Source organism: Paroedura picta, chromosome 17, assembly GCF_049243985.1.
Source record: "Paroedura picta isolate Pp20150507F chromosome 17, Ppicta_v3.0, whole genome shotgun sequence".
Taxonomy (NCBI): domain Eukaryota; kingdom Metazoa; phylum Chordata; class Lepidosauria; order Squamata; family Gekkonidae; genus Paroedura; species Paroedura picta.
The window spans coordinates 7,320,820-7,339,411 of NC_135385.1; the positions used below are offsets into that span (position 1 = coordinate 7,320,820).

Consider the following 18,592-nt stretch of genomic DNA (forward strand, 5'->3'; position numbering starts at 1 on the left):
ATACCCCCAGCCCTGAGCAGTGGGGTCATTAAGGAAGCTTGGCTGAACTATTTTGTGTGCAGATTAAATAAACTCCCTCCCCCCCCGCCCAAGCCCTCCTCTGGTCGTGACGGTAAGACAAGCCCTCGTTTTCTCCGCTGTCCTTGTTGTCATTTTTTGTGGGTTTTTTAAAAGTGTTTAGAGAAAGGGGAGCCTCGTACTGTTCACACTAATACTGAGACCAGCGGGGTGCCCAGAAACGGCTTCTGAACGGCAAAGGCACAGCGTCCCTCTTGTCTGGTTGGAACGAAAGGCGATGACTCACAGCCGGAGCCGAAAGGTTGGGGCCCTGGAAGAGAAAGGCAGCTTGCCTCTTAGCCGCTTTTCTCCTTTTCTTGGAAGAACAGTTAAGTCCGGCGGAGTCAGACAAATCCAGGCCTTCAGGTCCAGCCCCTGCTGTCTTTGCCTCTCCCCCTCTCCCCTTTGCAGCTGGTATCCCAAGAAAGAAGCGGGAATTAGGGAAGCCATGTTGGATCAGGCCTGTGGCCCCTCTAGGCCAACACTCTGTGCCACACAGCGGCCCAATCCCAGGGGCCATCAGGAGGTCCTCCAGCAGGACCCAAACTCCAGAAGCCCTCCCATGCAAAGGCTCTCCCACCAATTCCTGCCTGGTCGTTTTAACTGGAGGTGCCGGGGATTGAATTGGGGACCTTTTGTGTGCCAATCAGAGGCTCTGCCACTCAGCCACAGCCTCTCCCTCCACAAACCTGCCTTCACCTGAGAAAGGTCAGTCTGGCCTCCTCTGACCCACAGCTGCTGACCAAGGTGCTGAGACCCCATCCCCTCCTAAGTGGAGGGAGCGGGGGACCCCTCCCACAATTTGGAAGTGTGCGTTTCAAAATCGCCTTCTTCCGGACGTTTCGCTCCATCCTGAATTCTTGTGCTCGTGTTTGCTTTCCTGCAACCTCCTTAAGCCCCCCCCAAAAAACTAGAGTGGAACTTCAGATCCATAAAATAGACGGTTTAGACCGAACCACAAGCGATGCTGCCGGGATCTCTGGGAAAACTTCCAAGGAGAACGCCGTTGGGTTTCCACGGAGCCAGGCTGTGAAAGTTCAGCATAACGATGCGCTGATTAAGTCTACGCCAAATCTCCCATTTGGATTTGGAGCGTGGAAATGCCGTCAGCAGGGAGGCAGAAATGTTTGCCTGGAGAAGCTTTCATTGCACATCCACCCTTCCCTCCCATGGGAATTGTTCTGTCCGTGAGCTGCAGCTCTTTCGGCCTCGTTTCCTTCTCTGGTCTCTGTCCCCTTTTTCTTCCCGAATTAGTCCCCTGAGCGCTCTCAAGCAAGCGGTGAGGCCTTATTGGGAGTCCTGCGTGCTGTTCTGGACATTGCAGAGCCGAAGGGACATTGCAGAGCTGGGGGGAGAGTACAGCCTTCCGCAGGGCCTGCAAAACAGATCTCTTCCGCCAGGTCTAGGGTTGAGGCCGGCATAGCGAGGAAGATCTGATGGGCCCCCCTGTGCTAAGAGCGAAAGCACCCACTATGTGACCTACGCTCCCTCCTCCCACTCCTGTACTAGATTTTGGGGGGTTAGTGTGTTGTAGACCGCCATGTCCTTAAAATGTTTTAGGAGCCTGTTTTGTATATGGATGAATGTCCTGAATGGTCTTAATGGGGTTTTAATTGGGCTTTTAACACGGGCAAATTGTGACCCGCCACGAACCAGTTATGAGAGTGGTGGACAATAAGTCGAAACAATAAATAAATAGAATCATAGAATCACAGAGTTGGAAGGGGCCATACAGGCCATCTAGTCCAACCCCCTGTTCAACACAGGATCAGCCCTAAGCATCCTAAAGCATCCAAGAAAAGTGTGTATCCAACCTTTGCTTGAAATAAATACAGAGGAGAGGGGCTAAGGGTGTTGGAGCCCTTTCCCAAGGAGGAAGGGTGGAAGAATCCGGGAGGATTGTGTTTAGAAAACAGAGAACTAGGGAGGGGACACGAGGGAGGTTTATAAGGTATATATGTGTGTGGGGTGGAGAGAGGTGAGAAACAGAGCTTTTTTTTCTGTCTCACAAAAGACTAGAAGTCAAGAGCTGCCTGTGAAGCCGATGGGCAGTAGGTTCAGGCTGGGAAAAAGGAAATACTACTTTACACAGGGAGTGATTAAAATGTGGAACTGGCTGAAAAAAGACGCAGGGATGGCCACAGGAATAAACAGTTTAAAAGAGGGATTACACCAATTCATGGAGGTTATCGAGGGCTACCAGCTATGGAGACTGAGGGTAACCTTCACGTTCAGGAGCACAAAGCTTCTGAATCCCAGAGCCAGGAGACAACCTCAGGGGAAGGCCTCTCTGCCCTGTTGCTGGCCCTCCAGACGTACTGGTCAGCCACTGGGTGAGGCAGGATGCTGGACTAGATGGACCTTCCCTGGTCTGATCCAGCAGGGCTCTTCTGAGGGTCTTATGAAACCTCAGCTGTTTTGCCCTGTTGTCCTTCCAGAGGAACTGATTGGCCACTGTCTGAGACAGGAGGCTGGACTAGATGGACCCTCCCTGGTCAGACCCAGCTGGTCTATTCCCCTGCTTTTATGTTCTTATTATGACATCACTGCCCAGTGAGCCTATGAGAAGTGGCCCTCTGGTGACATCACAGACACCATTCACAAGAAAGGGCGGGGCCAACAGGTGAAGAATTTCAAGGAATTTCAAGGAAAAGCCTTGTTTGACTCGGGCCAGAATCAGCTTCTGACCTTCAGCGTCTGGGTGAACGGTGCGTTTCCAGAATCCTCGGCGACTGGGCAGCCTTGGCCACCGCGCCATTTTCCACCACCCACCCAAGCCGAGAGGGATAAAACGCGGCAGCTGCTGGGAACAGAAAGCAGGCGCTTCCGAGCCAAGCCCCACGGAGGCCTCCGTACGTGCCGGACTCTGTAAGCCGCAGCTTAGCTTGCAAACAAGCTGGCTCCCCACAATCTACGCGGAGTGAGCCAGGATTCCTCCTAAGTGCCTCCTGCCGAAGCAGATGGAGATCAGAAAGCGGCCCTCGGGGGAGGGGGGGTTGCCCGGGGCGGATGCGCGGGAGCGACGGCACAAGGAAACTCAGCCTGCGTCTCCGTCACCCTTTTTGCTGGGGACGCTCCGGGCTACTCTTCGCAAAGCAGGAGAGCCAGGGGCCTCTTAGATCTCAAAGCGGCAACAAAAACGAGAGGAGAAAAGGGGTCTTTGCTCAAAGAAACGAGGAGGCGGGTGTGGTCGCCACGGTGCAAAGCCGCGGATGTTCGACAGGAAGTGTCATCCCTGTTTTGCACCCTGAGCACCTTGGAGGAGGTGAGCTTCCCACAGACAGAATCAGAATCATACAGAGCTGGGAGAGACCCCCAAGGGCCATCCAGTCCAGCCCCCGCCTTCTCAGGAGCTTATAAAAAACACACTCCTTACAGGGGGTTTCTTTTGAGGAAGACTGCTGCAGCACGAGGTTCAGTCCATGCTCAATTTCCCAGATAGCGGCAATTCTCCCTCCCCCTTTCTTAATCAGCCACGATTTTTCCATCCTGGGCGGTCAAGTGCTTTCTAATTGCACACTTACCCGGTTGTCACTTCTTCCTGCGCCACGCACTCCCCACACAACGCAAGCCACTTACACAACAGTAAATAGCCAGAAGGGATGCGGTAATACCGGAAACATCACCCCTGGCATGCCAGGTGCTCATTGGTTGACTGGCGTCCTAATTGGTAGGGAAACAGCATTTTGCCTCTGGCTTTTGTGGGGGACAGTTTACGTCGTTCCTCGTTGTTGCCAAAATTCGCCTTTTCCTGGACTGCAAAGTCATGGTCCAGCCGTTAGACACGTATTCTAGGATTGCCAGTGTGAGAGAGTTTCAGTATGCGAAGGAGCGGAAAAAGGAGAGGAGAGATTTCACTTTACTGGCTAGCTGTCGTTGGGAGTCCTCCTTCTGCTCAACCACTGTTCTGGAGGCAAGCAGAGAGGAGGTCTGCTTGAAAAAGCAGGACGTCTCCTGTTGAGCCAGTGTCGATTTGGAAATGGTCAGGAAGGTCCTATGTCAGAGAGGAATCCAAACCTCGGTCTCCTGGATCCTGATCCAGTGCTGTACTCGCTCCGCCACGTTGAATGACTCTCGGGTTTTCAGGGATTTCTGACGAGGCTCCTTCACAGGGGTTGCTTTTATCTGGGGAGAGCTGGGGGTGTGCAGCCAGAGGTCTTCCTCGTGTCACATTTAACTATATCTGTCTCGTCTCCCTTATCTGTAGGTATATCCCATCTGCAGAGAGATGGATGGGTGGATAGACAGGCTCTTCCCAGCGGCATTAAGTTCCCTGCGTGCAAATTATACTCCTTTTCTCCTGGCATATGCAATTTAGTGACAAGGATCCCTGCTGCTTGTGAGCAAAACAAGTATTTGCAAGGGGGAGACGTGGCAGGCAGCCGGAGAAAAGGAAGGGGGCACAGGTGAACTATTTGGGGCTCTGTCGTCTGGAAATGATGCATGGACGGGTGGGCCTACGACTGTGGCCGCCCTGCTTTGCCCGTTAATGGAGCCTGTAGGGGTCCCAGTGTGAGTAAAAGGTACTTTCTAAAGGGGAGAGCCAGCCTGGTGTCCTAGTTAAGAGAAGCAGACTCTAATGGGGAGAGCCAGGTGTGATTCCCCATTCCCCCTCCACATGCAAACAGCTGGGCAACCCAGTCCTCTCAGAGCTCTCTCGACCCCACCTACCTCACAAGGGTGGCAGTTGAGGAGAGGAAAGGAAAGGAGTTTGTAAGCTGCTCCGGGTAGTAGTGAAAAGTGTGGTATAAAGAAAACCCAGCTCTTCTTGAGTGCTTAAGGGTAGCGGCTTCTAATCTGGAGAACTGGGTTTGATTCCCCAGTCCTCCACAGGCAGCCAGCTGGGCGACCTTGGGCTAGTCCCGGTTCTCTCCGAGCTCTCTCAGCCTCAGGGAGGGGCCTCGGCAGCCCTGGCTCTCTGTGACATCACAGGACTTCAGCCAATCCCTGCATCTCCTTCATCTCTCTCTCTTTCTCAGCCTTAAGAGTCGGCCACCATCTCTGAACTTCTGCCGTGAAATAGTTTTCTGTTATCCGTGTCGCTGTTCCCGTACTGTCCCCCACCAACCATGAATCATCGTAATGTCCTTGGAGCATCTGATGCCTGAACACATTTTCTCCGTGAGTCCCCCCCCCCACCACCACCCTTTTCCCTCTCCCCTCCGCTGCATGCCTTGGAGGTCATTAAAGCCTCGCTCGAAAAAGAGGCCGCTCTCTTCCCCGTCGGTTGACGTTCTCTCCTGAGGAGGCCGGCAGAAGACGGCGGTCCTGCAGCTGCAGGAGCCTCTCCAGAAACCCGGCTTTATTGGCGAGCTGGCCTGACTCACCATCCATCCTTGAACGGGGCTTCTCCTCCGCTCCGTCCGCCCTGCACCATCCCGGCAGGCGGCCAGAGGCGCAGAAAGATCCTTTTGCCAGCGAGAGTCTCCATAAGTCTGTTTGTCGGGATGAAGGATGGTCTTGCCGAAGGAGTCTCCCCGACCCCTCGTGAATCATTTTGGCAGTAATAGAGATGGGGGCGTTCATTTTTCTTTTCTGTACCCCCCCCCTTATTTTTTTTCTGATTGAAACTTTCCAACACGGGGGATATTTTCGATGGAGTTGACAAGCGGAGCTCCTCGCAGGGAAGGAAAGGGCTGTTGATCTCTCTGTTAAGCACCTGGACGGAGCGAAGGGTTTTTGTCATGGCCGCTGAGGGAAGCTGTCTTGTCAAAGGGCCTCGAAAAGAGCTGCTCCTTTTAGAAAGCGCCGAGCCGTGCCTGAGGGTGGCACGGTGGCTTCCAATCACCTTCCCTTCCTCTCCCCACCAACAGACTCCCTGTGAGGTAGTTGGGGCTGAGAGAGCTCTAAGGGAACTGCTCTGCAAGAACAGTTCTAAGAGAGCTGTGACTGGCCCAAAGTCCCTCGGCTGGCTGCATGTGGAGTAGAAATGGGTAATCAAATCCAGTTTTCCAGATTTGGGGCCACTGCTCTAACCAGGACACCACACCGGCTCTCAAAGAAGAAGAGTTCGGTTTTATTCCCCCCTTTTCCCTACCTGAAGGAGTCCCAAAGCAGCTTACAAGCCCCTTTCCGTTTCCTCTCCCCACAGACATCCTGTGTGGCAGATGGGGCTGAGAGAGCTCTGAGAGAACTGCTCTGTGAGAACAGCTCTGATATACGTGCAGATAATTCCGCAGGTACCTCCATACTGAATGAAAGGACAGCCCAGCTCAAAAGGCCCACAATATGGCTCTCATCCCTCTGAGCAGGTCACTCCACCTGCCTCTGTTCCCTCCGCACCCCCCTTGATTGCTCTACGGAGACCTCCTGGACTCTTGTCACCGGAGACAATTCTTCTCCGTCCCCCCACCGCTCACAGCTCATTTTCTCCGACCGTCTGGTAGATGAGCATCCGCGGAGGCATAAATCCATCCGATTGGCCCCGGTTTCGAGAAAAGCTGGTTTGAGATTGGCGCACGGCTGCAGGTGGGCCCCCTTCACGGGCCATGTCCCGGTTCTTTCATCCCGCCGGGGGAAGCCGGTAATTGCTCTAATCTAGCCCGGCATTCACACCACTTGAAATGCAATCGCGGAGAAATGGAAAAGGCAAAATCCGCAAGCATGGAAACCTCAGGGAGAGTCCTGTGAGACACCGGCAGTGCTGGATTGATGAGAAGGGAAGCCCTTGACAGGAAGAGTTTCTCGGGAAGTTAAAAGGGAGGGAACGCCATTTATCAGCCGAGGAAATAAGGTTAGGGGTGGAGACAAATGTAACCTCTTTCCCACCACCAAGGTCACTTCTTCTGCCTTATTCGGGACAATTATCCCTCTCTGTCTCCCAGGGTAGGCTCTTACTATTCACTGCTGCCTGTTTCCCCTGTACAGGTGTTTGCAACCAGGGATGAGCTGGTGCAGGGTTGCTTGGCTAGCTTCAGTGACGTCACCGACACTCCTAACCTCTGCCTGACCACATACCCAGTTACAGGGTCTTTCAGCAGCCGTTCTAACTGCCGGATTGCATTGCCGAATTATATAGTTGCATTACTCAGGGCTTATTTTATTTTTTTTTTGATGCTCAAAAGCTAATGCATCCCTTTCCTTAACTGTATTATCGATTCCATTCCTCCTGTGCATCTGAAGCACTTTAAACCCATTTGAACTATTCCGTGCTTTGGGCAGGCGGGGCAGGATCGGATGGGGAGGTCTCCCCTAATCCCACCTGAGCCGCCTCTCTAATCTCTTCACCCTCCCTCCCTCCCTCCCTGTCTCTCTCTCTCTTTTAAAAATGATTTTCATCTAGAGATTATTTCGTTAGCCACTCATAAGCCTTGGAAATCTAATATGAAAACGGGTAATCCACCCGTTAAACCGAGCCGGTTTGGGGAGAGGGAACCAAGGGGTTTAGTCTGCCCCGCACACAAAATTAGCTCAAGGGCAACCAACGGCTTTGCGCAAAATAACGCCGGCAAATTGCAACACTTTTAAGATGTCCTTCAAGCACAATCTGTGTTGCTGCTGTTTTTATGCCTCCCTCCCTCCCCCCCCCCCATGGATTCAGGGCTCACGGAAGGAGCTGATCTTTGAATGCCCTCTGTGGGTTTTTCAGTGCTCAGACAAGAAAGAATCGCGAAGCTGCTTACTGAGTCAGGCTCTCCATCTGTCCAGGTCAGGAGGGTCAACTCTGACCGGCAGCTGCTTACCAGGTCTCATGCAGAGCTCCTCCACATGGGCTCCACCTCTCTCCTAGGCCTCTGATGTGGGGGAAAGAAGGGAAAGGTGTCCGTAAGCCATTCTGGACGTCCTCCAGGAAGTGAAAAGCGGGATATAAGCAAACCAGCTCTTCTTCCACGGAGAGCGCGGACTAAACCCAACTCTTTCCCCCCCCTGTGTCCCAAGGCCACCCATTCCCGTCTCCTACACCAGCACGGTCACCTCAGTGCCGGTTCTTCCCTGGTATGACCCCCCCTCCGAGCGTTTTGGGGTTGCTTTTTAGGCTTGAGCTTCTAATCCGGTGCGTCTCATGTGCCAGCGATGGAGCACTTTGAAATAATTTTCCTGTCCCCTGATAAAAGTGCTGATTTATCTCTGCAGGAAACAGGATTCCCTCAGGTCTTTTTGCCTCCGCTGTCCCCGCTCTCTGCCCCATATTTCCTTGAAGGCATTAATCTTTCCCTGCCAGGTTAGGAGCGTCCTGTAGAAGTAAGCCATAGATCTTAGACCTTGGGACATCGTCTGGGGAAAGGGAGAATTTCCTCGTGGGATTAAAGGCCTGTTTCCCCCAGATAGCTTCGTCGCACCGAGAACTAAAGGGCTTATCTGGAGGCGCGGAGAGACAGAAGGTGGAAATTCTCTCGTTCCTTCACAGCGTTTCTTTTGTCCCGTCAGCCGGCGTTTCCATTATCTTCGCAGAAGCCAAATTGTTTATGGGAATTTGTAAGAATAACGCCAAACTCCCTGCAAAAAAAAAAAAAAAGAAATCAGAGGCAGAAGGCAAAAAAGATTCACACAATTCTTGCTTGATTAATAAAAGAAGCTTTGATTCTTGAAGAAGAGCTGGTTTTATAGACCCTGCTTTTCACTACCCGGAGGACTCCCTGCAAACCCCTTTCTCTTCCTTGCCCCACCACAGACAACTGGTGAGGTAGGTGTGGCTGAAAGAGCTCTAAGAGAACTGTGAGAACAGCTCTGGGAGAACTGGGGATGGCCCAAGGTCACTCAGCTGGCTGCATGTGGAGGAGGAGGAGGAGTGGGGAATCAAACCCGGTTCTCCAGATGTGATCTCTCCACTCTTAACCACTGCACCACACTGGTTTATCCCCAAAAAAATCTTGTGGACTCAGAGATGCTACTGGACCCAAGTAAGGTTGTGGGTTCTGATCCAGCCTGATCCAGGGCTTGGAAGCAAACTGGGGTCAACCGGTCATCCCTGTGGGGCGTAAAGAACGCACTAGCAGAACAGTTATAAGAATCCGTGTCTAGCTTTACACTAAGCAATGCAAAAACAGCAATTATGCGTCACAATCTCCGTAGACTCAGGCAGTGGTGCAGAATTTAGCATTCTATCCGTGGTTCCAGACGCCAGGTCTGCAAGAAGAAAGGAGTCATAGCCTCTAGAGATTTTATTAATTCATTTTTTTTGGGTGGGATGGGTGTAATAAATTTATATCTAAGGTCACCATCAAAGGGCCAGCGGAGCAGCGTGTGTCCAGCTTTTTTGATTTCCCCTGTAGCACAAGGGCGTAAGAGCTCATAAAACGGCACGCCATGATATCCTCTAATAAAGAGGATGGGAGAAAATTGGGACGAGCCGGGAAACAATCTGTTCGCTAGTGGGGCGAGGGAGGCAAACCTCCTCTGTCTTTGCCCTGACCTGGACTTGTACCAAGCTAGGCCAATCTCACCAGATTTCAGAAGCTAAGCAGGGTGGGCCCTAAGTTAGTCATTGGATGGGAAACCACCAAAAATCTTCAAGGTTGCCAGGCAGAGGGAAGCAAGGGTAAACCACCCCTGCTCATCTCTTGCCTAGAAACACCACTAGAGGGCTCCATACCTCAGATGCAACTTGACTGCCCTTGATTATTAATCTATTAATCTTGTTATTTGCAAGCCTGGAAGGAAATACGGCGTGTAGGTTACTGTGACTCTCTGGATCCTTCCATAGTGTCCTTTCAGTCTGGTTTGGGGAGCTGGGCCCGTGCGGAGAACATTCCTCGACGTGACCGTGTTTTTCTTTGTTTCCTGACCCCGCGAAGCCAGACGAGTTGACCAACGCGCTGGAGATCAGCAACATCGTCTTCACCAGCATGTTCGCCCTCGAGATGCTCCTGAAGCTGATGGCCTTTGGCCTCTGGGGCTACATCAAGAATCCCTACAACATCTTTGATGGCATCATTGTGGTGATCAGGTCAGTGCGCCCATCGGAGTCCGTCCCCACTTCTGCCAACTTCCGCTAACTTCGCTCCAGGAAACCCTAGCCAGACCTAGCTGGTAGTGCACGGGGAGGAGGCGGGTCGAATGAGAGTGGGGTCTAATGCTGATTGGCCACCAGCGCTCAGACCAATCCCAGTAAATCCATGCCCGAAATCACCGAATTTCTCATTTGCTGCTGCAGCGTCTGGGAGATTATCGGCCAATCGGACGGAGGCCTTTCCGTGCTGAGAACGTTCCGGCTTCTCCGGGTCTTGAAGCTGGTGAGGTTCATGCCGGCTCTCCGGCGCCAGCTGGTGGTCCTGATGAAGACGATGGACAACGTGGCCACCTTCTGCATGCTCCTCATGCTCTTCATATTCATCTTCAGGTAAGTGCTGTCGGCTCCGTCTGGCCTCCGAAGAAGAGAGCCACAACCCCTGTGAGATCCTCCTCCTCCTGCAGATTTTGCTCGTCTTGAAGGTGCTTCTGGACGCTGGCTCTTTTCTCCCAGATCTGTTTGGGGAAGACAACATTGACCCAATTGATGTCGTTGTGTTTTTGTGTGTGCTGTTTGTGGGGAGAGAAGTGTGCGTGGAAATGAAGGTTCGCATCTCAAGAGACAGCTGTCGCTTGAGTAGACGCAGTTATAAACAATAGTTGCTCGTGTGGTTAGAAAAAGAGTTGGTTTCTATACCCTATTTCTCTCTACTGGTTGGAGTCTCCCCTTCCTCTCCCTACAACAGGCACCCTGTGAGGGATGTGGGAATGAGAGAGTCCGGAGAGAACTGGGGCTGGCCCAAGATCACCCAGCATGAGAAGGCTGGGGAATCGAACCTGGTTCTCTCCACCACTCTTAGCCACTACACCACAGTGGCTCGGGATTTCTTATCCAAATTCCTTTCAGTTTTTTAATCATCTTTCTTTAAAAATTGATTTAAATGACAACCCTCACACTTTGGGTCCTGCCACCTTTGGTGAAAGGGTCTGACCACCCTCCAGGAAGGCAGAGCAACCTCAGGGCTCAGAGCACAAGATTAAGCCTTGCTTTCTTTTCTAGCATCCTTGGCATGCATCTCTTTGGCTGCAAGTTCGGCTTGAAAACAGACACGGGGGACACCATCCCTGACCGAAAGAACTTTGATTCCTTGCTCTGGGCGATCGTCACCGTCTTTCAGGTAAGACCCCCCCCCCCCCGAAAGGTCAGCACTTCCTCCCAAGCATGCAGGAATAAACAGCGTTGAGGGCGGATGAGACAGATTCCTTGAGGCTGAATCTATCCGTGGCGACCGAAGGGAACCTCCAGCTTCAGAGGCAGCGTCTGGATCCCTGAGCCAGGAGGCAGCCTCGGGGGAACGCCTCGGCCTCCTTGCCTGGTTGTTGGCCCTCCAGAGGAACTGGTTGGCCCCTGAGTGAGAAGGGAGGCTGGGCTAGATGGGCCCTCCGAGGTTCTTAAATTCTTACGAGATGGAGACTGCTTGAGAGATGCAAAGGCTTTCCCTCCAGCGCACGAGTTCTCCGTAAGCAGGGGAAGAGCATGGCAACCAACCTCGGTTTCGTACCCACACTGGGAGCAGCTTGCCGGGTACCCTAGAAGTCAGGTCTGATTAATGGCACGGTGCAGACAGACTTCTCCGCAAATGGATGACTCCAGCAGCAAGCCCCAGTTCTCCGCTGCAGCTATTAACTGTCAAAGACGCTTATGTTAAACCGGATTGGGGACAAAGTAGCTGCAGACTTGTAAAACCAGCTCAAATGCGGTCCTGGGCAAGAAACAAGCAAACACAAAACCAGTAATGAAAACCTCTTCCCCTTTTTTGCAGTACAACCCAGGTTTCATTGGGTCTTGGGGGGGGGCTGGGGAGTTGTAGGCTGCTCAAACCCATCTGATGTCAAAGAAAACTTTTTTCTCCAACCATACGAGGTGTCGGCCAGCTCCAGGGAGGGGGGTGGGGCGGCCTTGGACGGGACAAGAGCAGCTTGAATCTCGTTCCTGACCGGGGGAGCGTTGACTCTCTCAATTTGTGACCTTCCTGCCTAAATGCAATCCGGCAGAGATGAAATAATAGCCCCTCTGCGGGAAAAACCGACACCAGCTTCTTGTACTTCACGCTTCAAGCAGAGGTAACGGCGGGAATTTGTGATCAGCAAATCTCCTGGGTAAATAAATTCGGCTGAGGACTGAGTGTGCGTTCTCCCGGAAGGTTAATGGGAGCTGTGTTGCTAAGCTCAATAAATAAAGCCCAACGGAAGGTGGGTCTCACCTGGCTGACTCCTCTCCCGGTAGGTCAGCCCTGTTTAGCGGCCGCTCTAAAGATAGTAGGTCTTGGTTGCGGCTGGGAGGATGGAGGTCAGCAGTCTGGTAAACTGGAAACCCTGAGGTTTTTTTGGTTTGTTTCCTGGGTTCTGTGTGCTCGGGGGAGCAGTTAGGAAGGTGTCCAGGCTTGGAGAGAGACTTAGCTGCTAGCCATTGGAAGCTGCTCTTTGGGTAGCAATCTCGTGCAACAGCCAAGGCGAGATGCTGGAGAAGATAGGCCTCTGGTTTGATCCAGCAGTGTTCTTCTTACAGGGCCTAGGGCTCTATGCTCTGTTGTTGGTCTTCCGGAAGAACTGGTTGGCCAGTTGTGAGGCAGGATGCTGGACCTGTTGGACTGTCACTGGTTGGATCCAGAACGGCTCTTCTGAGGTTCCTAGCAGGGGTAGGCCTCAGCCACTATGCCCTGTTGTTGAACCTTCAGAGGAACTGGTGGGCCAGTTGCTAGACTGGATGCTTGGATGGATGGACCACTGGGCTGATCCAGTAGGGATCTTCTGATTTTCTTAGCAGGGGAAGGCCTTGGCCTCTGGACTCTTTTGCTGGACCTCCAGATGGACTGGCTGGCCAATTTTGAGGCAGGATATTGGACTGGTTGGACCACTAGACAGATCCAACAGGGCCCTTTTGGGAAGTGTCTCAGCTTCTATGAGCTGTTGTTGGTCCTCCGGAGGAACTGGTTGGCCACTGTGTGAGACAGGATGCTGGACTAGATGGACTACTGGTCTTATCCAGCAGGTTTCTTCTTAGGTTCTTATGATGGCCTCGGCCTCCGTGCCCTGTTGTTGGTCAACCAGACTGTCTCTTCCTCTCCGTTCTGCCCAGATCCTCACCCAAGAAGACTGGAACGTGGTCTTGTACAACGGGATGGCCTCCACCTCTTCCTGGGCAGCCCTCTATTTTGTGGCCCTCATGACCTTCGGCAACTATGTGCTCTTCAACCTCTTGGTCGCCATATTGGTGGAAGGTTTCCAAGCAGAGGTAAGGGGAGGGTCTGACAACCTGACCTAAGTCACCCCACTTAGTTCCTAGGGAAGGACAAGGAGCCCGTCCTGGGGAAGCGATCCAGCATGTAGTCAGCGACCCCGTCCACAAGTAGTGGTGAGCATGTGTACGACTCAGATCCCGTGGGAAACTTCAGCTTCCTTGGGACGGTCATTCTCCAGTTGTGTCCAGGGTGCATCCAGCTGAAAGGGTGATTTCAACTGTGCATTTATCTAGATCAGCCTTTCTCCATTATTTTTACCCTAGAGAAACCCCTGAAACATTCTTCAGGCTTTATAGTTTTAGGGGGCAATTTTATTGGGGGATTTCATGGTTATTGTAACCCGCCACGAGCCTTTTCGGGATTGGTGGGCTATAAAATCAATCAATTAATAAGAAATTAATTAATTAATTAGAAATTAATAAGAAATAATTAATAAGAAATAAGAAAGTGGTGCTATCGTCCAGACTGTGTTTGGGAAGCCGAGCTGTGGACATGTCCACCCAGGGCCCCTCCCCTTCCCATTTTGGGAGGGGTGGGTGGGTTGACGTGGCCATATATGGTCATATCACCCAATCGATGTTTAACAAATTTAAAAAATATATGAAACATTAATTCACTCCCACCCATTCGGAAAACCTTTCAAGGGCCATCCAGAAACACCAAACAGCCCAGCCTCTTCCCCTTTGAGCAAAACCATTGTGCAGTTTGGGTTCTCTTTCAGAGCGATAACAATGGCAATCTCGTATTTTATCAGGAGGCTTTCATGAAGTCATTAGCGTATGGAAATGTTCGCGAGCCTTACCCAAACTAAACCAAGAATAATGACTCCGGAAAGGGCTTTTAATCACTTCGGGGGCTGGTTTTTTTTATAAAAAATGTTTCACAAGAACCGAGGGGAGCTGTCCTGCAATTTTCTGTCGGCTTCAGCAGCAAAGAGATTCAAGCGTTGAAAGAGAAACTGCCCTTGGTGTTCTGGATGGCCGCCTCTAATCGGGAGAGCTGGGTTTGAGTCTCTGCTCCTCTTAGAGCTGTTCTCATGGAGCAGTTCTGTCAGGGCTCTCTCAGCCCCATCTACCTCACCAGGTGTCTGTTGTGGGGAGAGGAAGGGGAGGCGACTGTAAGCCACTTGGAGAGTCTTTTGGACAGTGAAAAGCGGGGTATTAAACCAGACTCTTCTTCTTGGATGAGGCCCTTTTTGTCAACCTGGGTGGCCTCGAGGGGTGGAACTGAGCAGGGGAGGGTGGGATTTCTTCTCGAATGGCTTTCTAACCTTTTATCAGCCCACGGGTAGTGCAAAAAGAGCAGGTGCCCCAGAAGGGGCTGCACATTACCCGCCAACCAAAAAAAAAAATTCAAGCAGAGGTCAAGCAGAACTCTGTGGCTGTGTTAGTTTGTCTGCAGCAGCAGAAAAGAGCCAGAGTCCAGGATCAGAGTCCAGGATCAGAGTCCAGGATCAGAGTCCAGGATCAGAAGAGGAGCTTTCGGGAATCCCAGTTCACTTCTTCCGACACATCTAGAACATGAGACCATCCGTCCTTCCATCGAGGATCTGAGACAGTTTCACTCTACAAGACATAAGGACCGATGAAGAAGTGAGCCGGGACTCCCGGAATCTCCTCCCCTGCCCCAGATTTGGTGGGTCTCAAGATTTGGTGGGTCTTCTCCGCCATTGACGACTTTGTCTTCCCTCGCTGCTGAATGTACCAGCCCGAAATCTGAGTGCTTTCTTTCAAAAAAATCTACGGAAGCTGCAAAAATGAAATCAGCAGACATAATGCCTTAATTTAAGCCGTAGCGGAGAAGCCCTGCTTCCAGATCCCCCAATTTCCAATCTGCGTGAATGGCGTGCGAAGAGAAAGCTGAAAATTGGCAGTTGCGGGTGATGTTCTCCATAAATATGTAATTATAGACTGCGGAGGGGGGGCTGGGATGGTGCTTTGTGGCTGGCACTTAACGGGGCCTCTCGGAGTCGCACTTCAGCCTGTGATTCAAACACACGGCAAAGCTTTTCCTTTCGTTTCTTCCAAGAAAAGAAAACGGGTGCATTATTCATTGGGTGCCATGTCAGATCTGCCCAGCTCTCATTCCCCTCATCACTTTATTCTGGGGGAGAGATCCAGTCAGGTCTTGGGGCAGAGCTGTGCACATGACTGGTGGATCTCTCCGTGTCCCTGTCCAAACACCACAAACGGGACAAATGATGTATCACAAGTGCGTAAAAGTTAGAACCTGAGGAGTCCTGTTGGATCAGGCCAATGGCCCCTCCAGTCCCACACCCTGTGTCACTCCATGCAGCCAGAACTCAGGGGCCGGCAGGAGGTCTCTCAGTGGGGCAGAACTCTCCCACTGTGGCCCCCCCAAGCAGCAAAAAGTCAGAGCATCACAGCTGCAGACATGAGAACCTAAGAGAGGCCATGCAGGATGAGGCCAATGGCCCCTAATTCACTCAGGGCAAGAGACGGGATCTAAACTGGCCTGCTACAGAAATTTATGCAGCGTGGAAGTGAAACAAAGAGGTCACCTTGAGAAGTGCAGCTCCTTCCGCCTGGCCATTGAAGACGCTGGAATTTGCAGAGATGGCTAAACTCACTTCTCTGATGAGAGAAAAGGCAATCACAGCTAATTGGAAATCCCGTATTCAAGTCAAGTCTCCCCAGGCCATTACAATGTAAAAAGATTTTTTTACAGATTTAAATCAGTGATAAAAGAGTAAAGTAGAGAATGAGCAGAACAGAGAATAATTCCTAATCCCCATATTCTGTTATAAGGTTGCAGTAATTTTTGAACAAGTAAATAATCTTGCTGGAAAATCATAGTTTTTGATGTATGTTTTTATCACTGAGAAACTCCAAAGTTTCTCTGTCGCTTTTGTTTTGCGTTTGATTTTCATCTTTCGTCTTTTTTTGTGTAAATGTTTACCTCTTTAGGACTTTTGGGTTGAAATTGTCAGTTCAAAAACCTGGGGCTCTGTCAAAAATAAAAAGCAAAGACATTCCTCCTTCCCCCCCCCCCCTCGGTAGGGTGATGCCAACCGCTCTGACACGGATGAGGACAAAACCTCGACCAATTTTGAAGAGGATTTTGAGAAGCTGAAGGAACTCCGCGCTTCCGGTAGGACTGGGTCTCCTTTTCCTGGAAGGGGGGCTAAGGCAGGGAGTAAAGTTGCCATTCACCTCCCGGCTTCAGCGAGGGGAGGCCTAAGTGGCAAAATTGAGCGAAATAGAAAGGGGAGAGAAAAATAAACTTTACCCAAAGATTGAACCAAGAACCAAAAGGGGGTGGGAGGCTAGGTTTTTCCCACCGGGAAATAAATTAAAGGGGGGGATCAATGATGTTACGTCGGCTTTGCTGATAACAGCGAGTAATAAATCTAATAATGATAATAATAATAAAAATATTAAAACAGAGAAAGCTCGTTCTCGCCAGAGGGGGATTTTGAATAAATTGCCAGAGGGGAATGTTCACACTCTTGGTTTTTCCCCCACCATACAGACGCGGATTGAGCCTTTCTTTTCTTTCCCAGAGATGAAGATGTACTCCCTGGCGGTCACACCCAACGGCCACCTGGAAGGCAAAGGGAGCATGCCCCCTCCGATCATCATGCGCACTGCGGCCACACCCATGCCCACCCCAAAATGCTCCCCACACATGGACTCTGTTCACCCCTTTGTGGATTCCAGGAGAGGGAGCAACGCATCTCTGGACCCCCTCGGCTTCGATCAAAAGTCTCTGGTATTTAGCAAGCACTAGTTCTCTGGGGGGTCATAATTCGGTCGCCTGGAGGAAGGAAAAGATGGGTCAGGGAGCCCAAAAGGCTACTGTTAACACCAAGTGAAAATGTGGACATGTTTTGGAATTTCAGTTTGGCTTTCTGAATGTTCAGTCTTTGCATATACTTGAGATCTGAATGCCAAGGAGTGTTTTTTTTTTTTTTAACATACCCTAAACTCTTGCGGCTGGACTCAGAAGGGCAGTTTAGGACTCAAATAAATAATAAGCCTCAGTCTTAGATATTATTTATTGTTGAGATTGACATCGTTTCCCCAAACTCTCCCCCAACGGACGGGGCTTAAATGATGAAAATGACTGAAAACTGAAAGGATAACCTAGTGAGGATAATCAGTGAGAATTGATATCTTTAAGCTGGGTATGCAGAGAAAACCCCCGTTAATTTTTATGGGTTTTTAATAAGGACCCCCCTCTGCACCCTTCTCACATGCTGAACCAGTTGTGAACAGACTGGCAGCTGCAGTGAGCAGATCCAAACCTTTAAAACCTTCACGTTGTTTCTACTGCTTTTACGGTTTTATTGAATCAAAATTGTTTCATGGGATTGTTGCAAACGGCCCCAAGAGGGCTATGGTGGGAGGGGCAGTCAGGGAAATCGAATCATAGATATTGTTTGCATCATGACTGTCACCCTCCTGGAATTCAGGTGCGGAGAGAGGCAGAGCTGGCCTAAAGGGAGTGGGTTTGGGGGGGGGGGCTCTCCCCAGCAGCTCTGACCTGCTTTTCCCCTTTCTCAGTCCAGCCTCCACAGTACCCCCTGTGCAAACTGGGGCACCAGTAGCAACTGGGGCAGCCGCCGCTCCAGCTGGAACAGTTTGGGGCGGGCCCCGAGCCTCAAGAAGAAGAGCCAGTCCGGGGAGCGGGAGTCCTTGCTCTCCGGCGAAGGGAAAGGCAGCACCGACGACGAATCGGAAGACGCCAAACTCAGCGCCGTCAGCCGGCCGCCTTCCCACCGCCGGGCGGAGTCGCTGGATTGCCGCGGGGTGCTGGAATGGCCGGAGCTGCTGCAGGTGCCGGGAACGCGCCGTTCCTTGAGCGTCAGCCCCGTGGCCATGGTGCCCGCCGAGTACCAGGACTGCAATGGCAAAATGGTCCACGTGCCCAGCGAATTCTACCTGCACATGGACGGCCACAAGGAGGACCCCCTGGACTACGATGACGACCTGGAGGATGTGAGTATGTCTGGCCCCTGAGATGCTGTCTTTCTGCTTGCAGTCTCCAATGTATTTCCCCTTGAGCCCTGCCCGCTCGGTCTCTGCCAACACCAAATGGGATGAATGGAACGGGGTCAGTTTTAGGGACTTTTGGGTGTGGGGAGAAAGTGGGCATCAGCAGGGCCGAGAGTGACCTGTCACAAAGGCCATGACCAAGTAGACCCAATGTCTCCCGTCCAGAGTTACTGCTACCGGATTCGGAAGGTTTTGGAGCCCTTCAAACCCAAATGGTGCCGGACGCATGAAGACTGGGCCCTCTACCTGTTTTCGCCGCAGAACCGGTAAGGCCCTCTGGTTGGGGGGTGCCCCGGTCTCTTCCCGCTTGCATCTCTGCACTGCAGA

The 18,592-nt window shown here is 51.6% G+C and overlaps 1 protein-coding gene across 3 annotated transcripts in view; it reads left to right on the plus strand.

Annotated features, from left to right (window-relative positions):
- The window catches only part of CACNA1H (calcium voltage-gated channel subunit alpha1 H), a 211,315-nt gene that overhangs the window by 155,025 nt on the left and 37,698 nt on the right, over positions 1-18,592 (plus strand). For all 3 annotated transcript variants that reach the window (XM_077317197.1, XM_077317198.1, XM_077317199.1), the window contains 8 exons: positions 9,792-9,943; positions 10,151-10,336; positions 11,006-11,123; positions 13,085-13,240; positions 16,268-16,358; positions 16,771-16,979; positions 17,774-18,208; positions 18,431-18,531. In XM_077317197.1, coding sequence (XP_077173312.1) covers positions 9,792-9,943; positions 10,151-10,336; positions 11,006-11,123; positions 13,085-13,240; positions 16,268-16,358; positions 16,771-16,979; positions 17,774-18,208; positions 18,431-18,531 — 1,448 coding nt within the window. The remainder of the gene's footprint in view (positions 1-9,791; positions 9,944-10,150; positions 10,337-11,005; positions 11,124-13,084; positions 13,241-16,267; positions 16,359-16,770; positions 16,980-17,773; positions 18,209-18,430; positions 18,532-18,592) is intronic.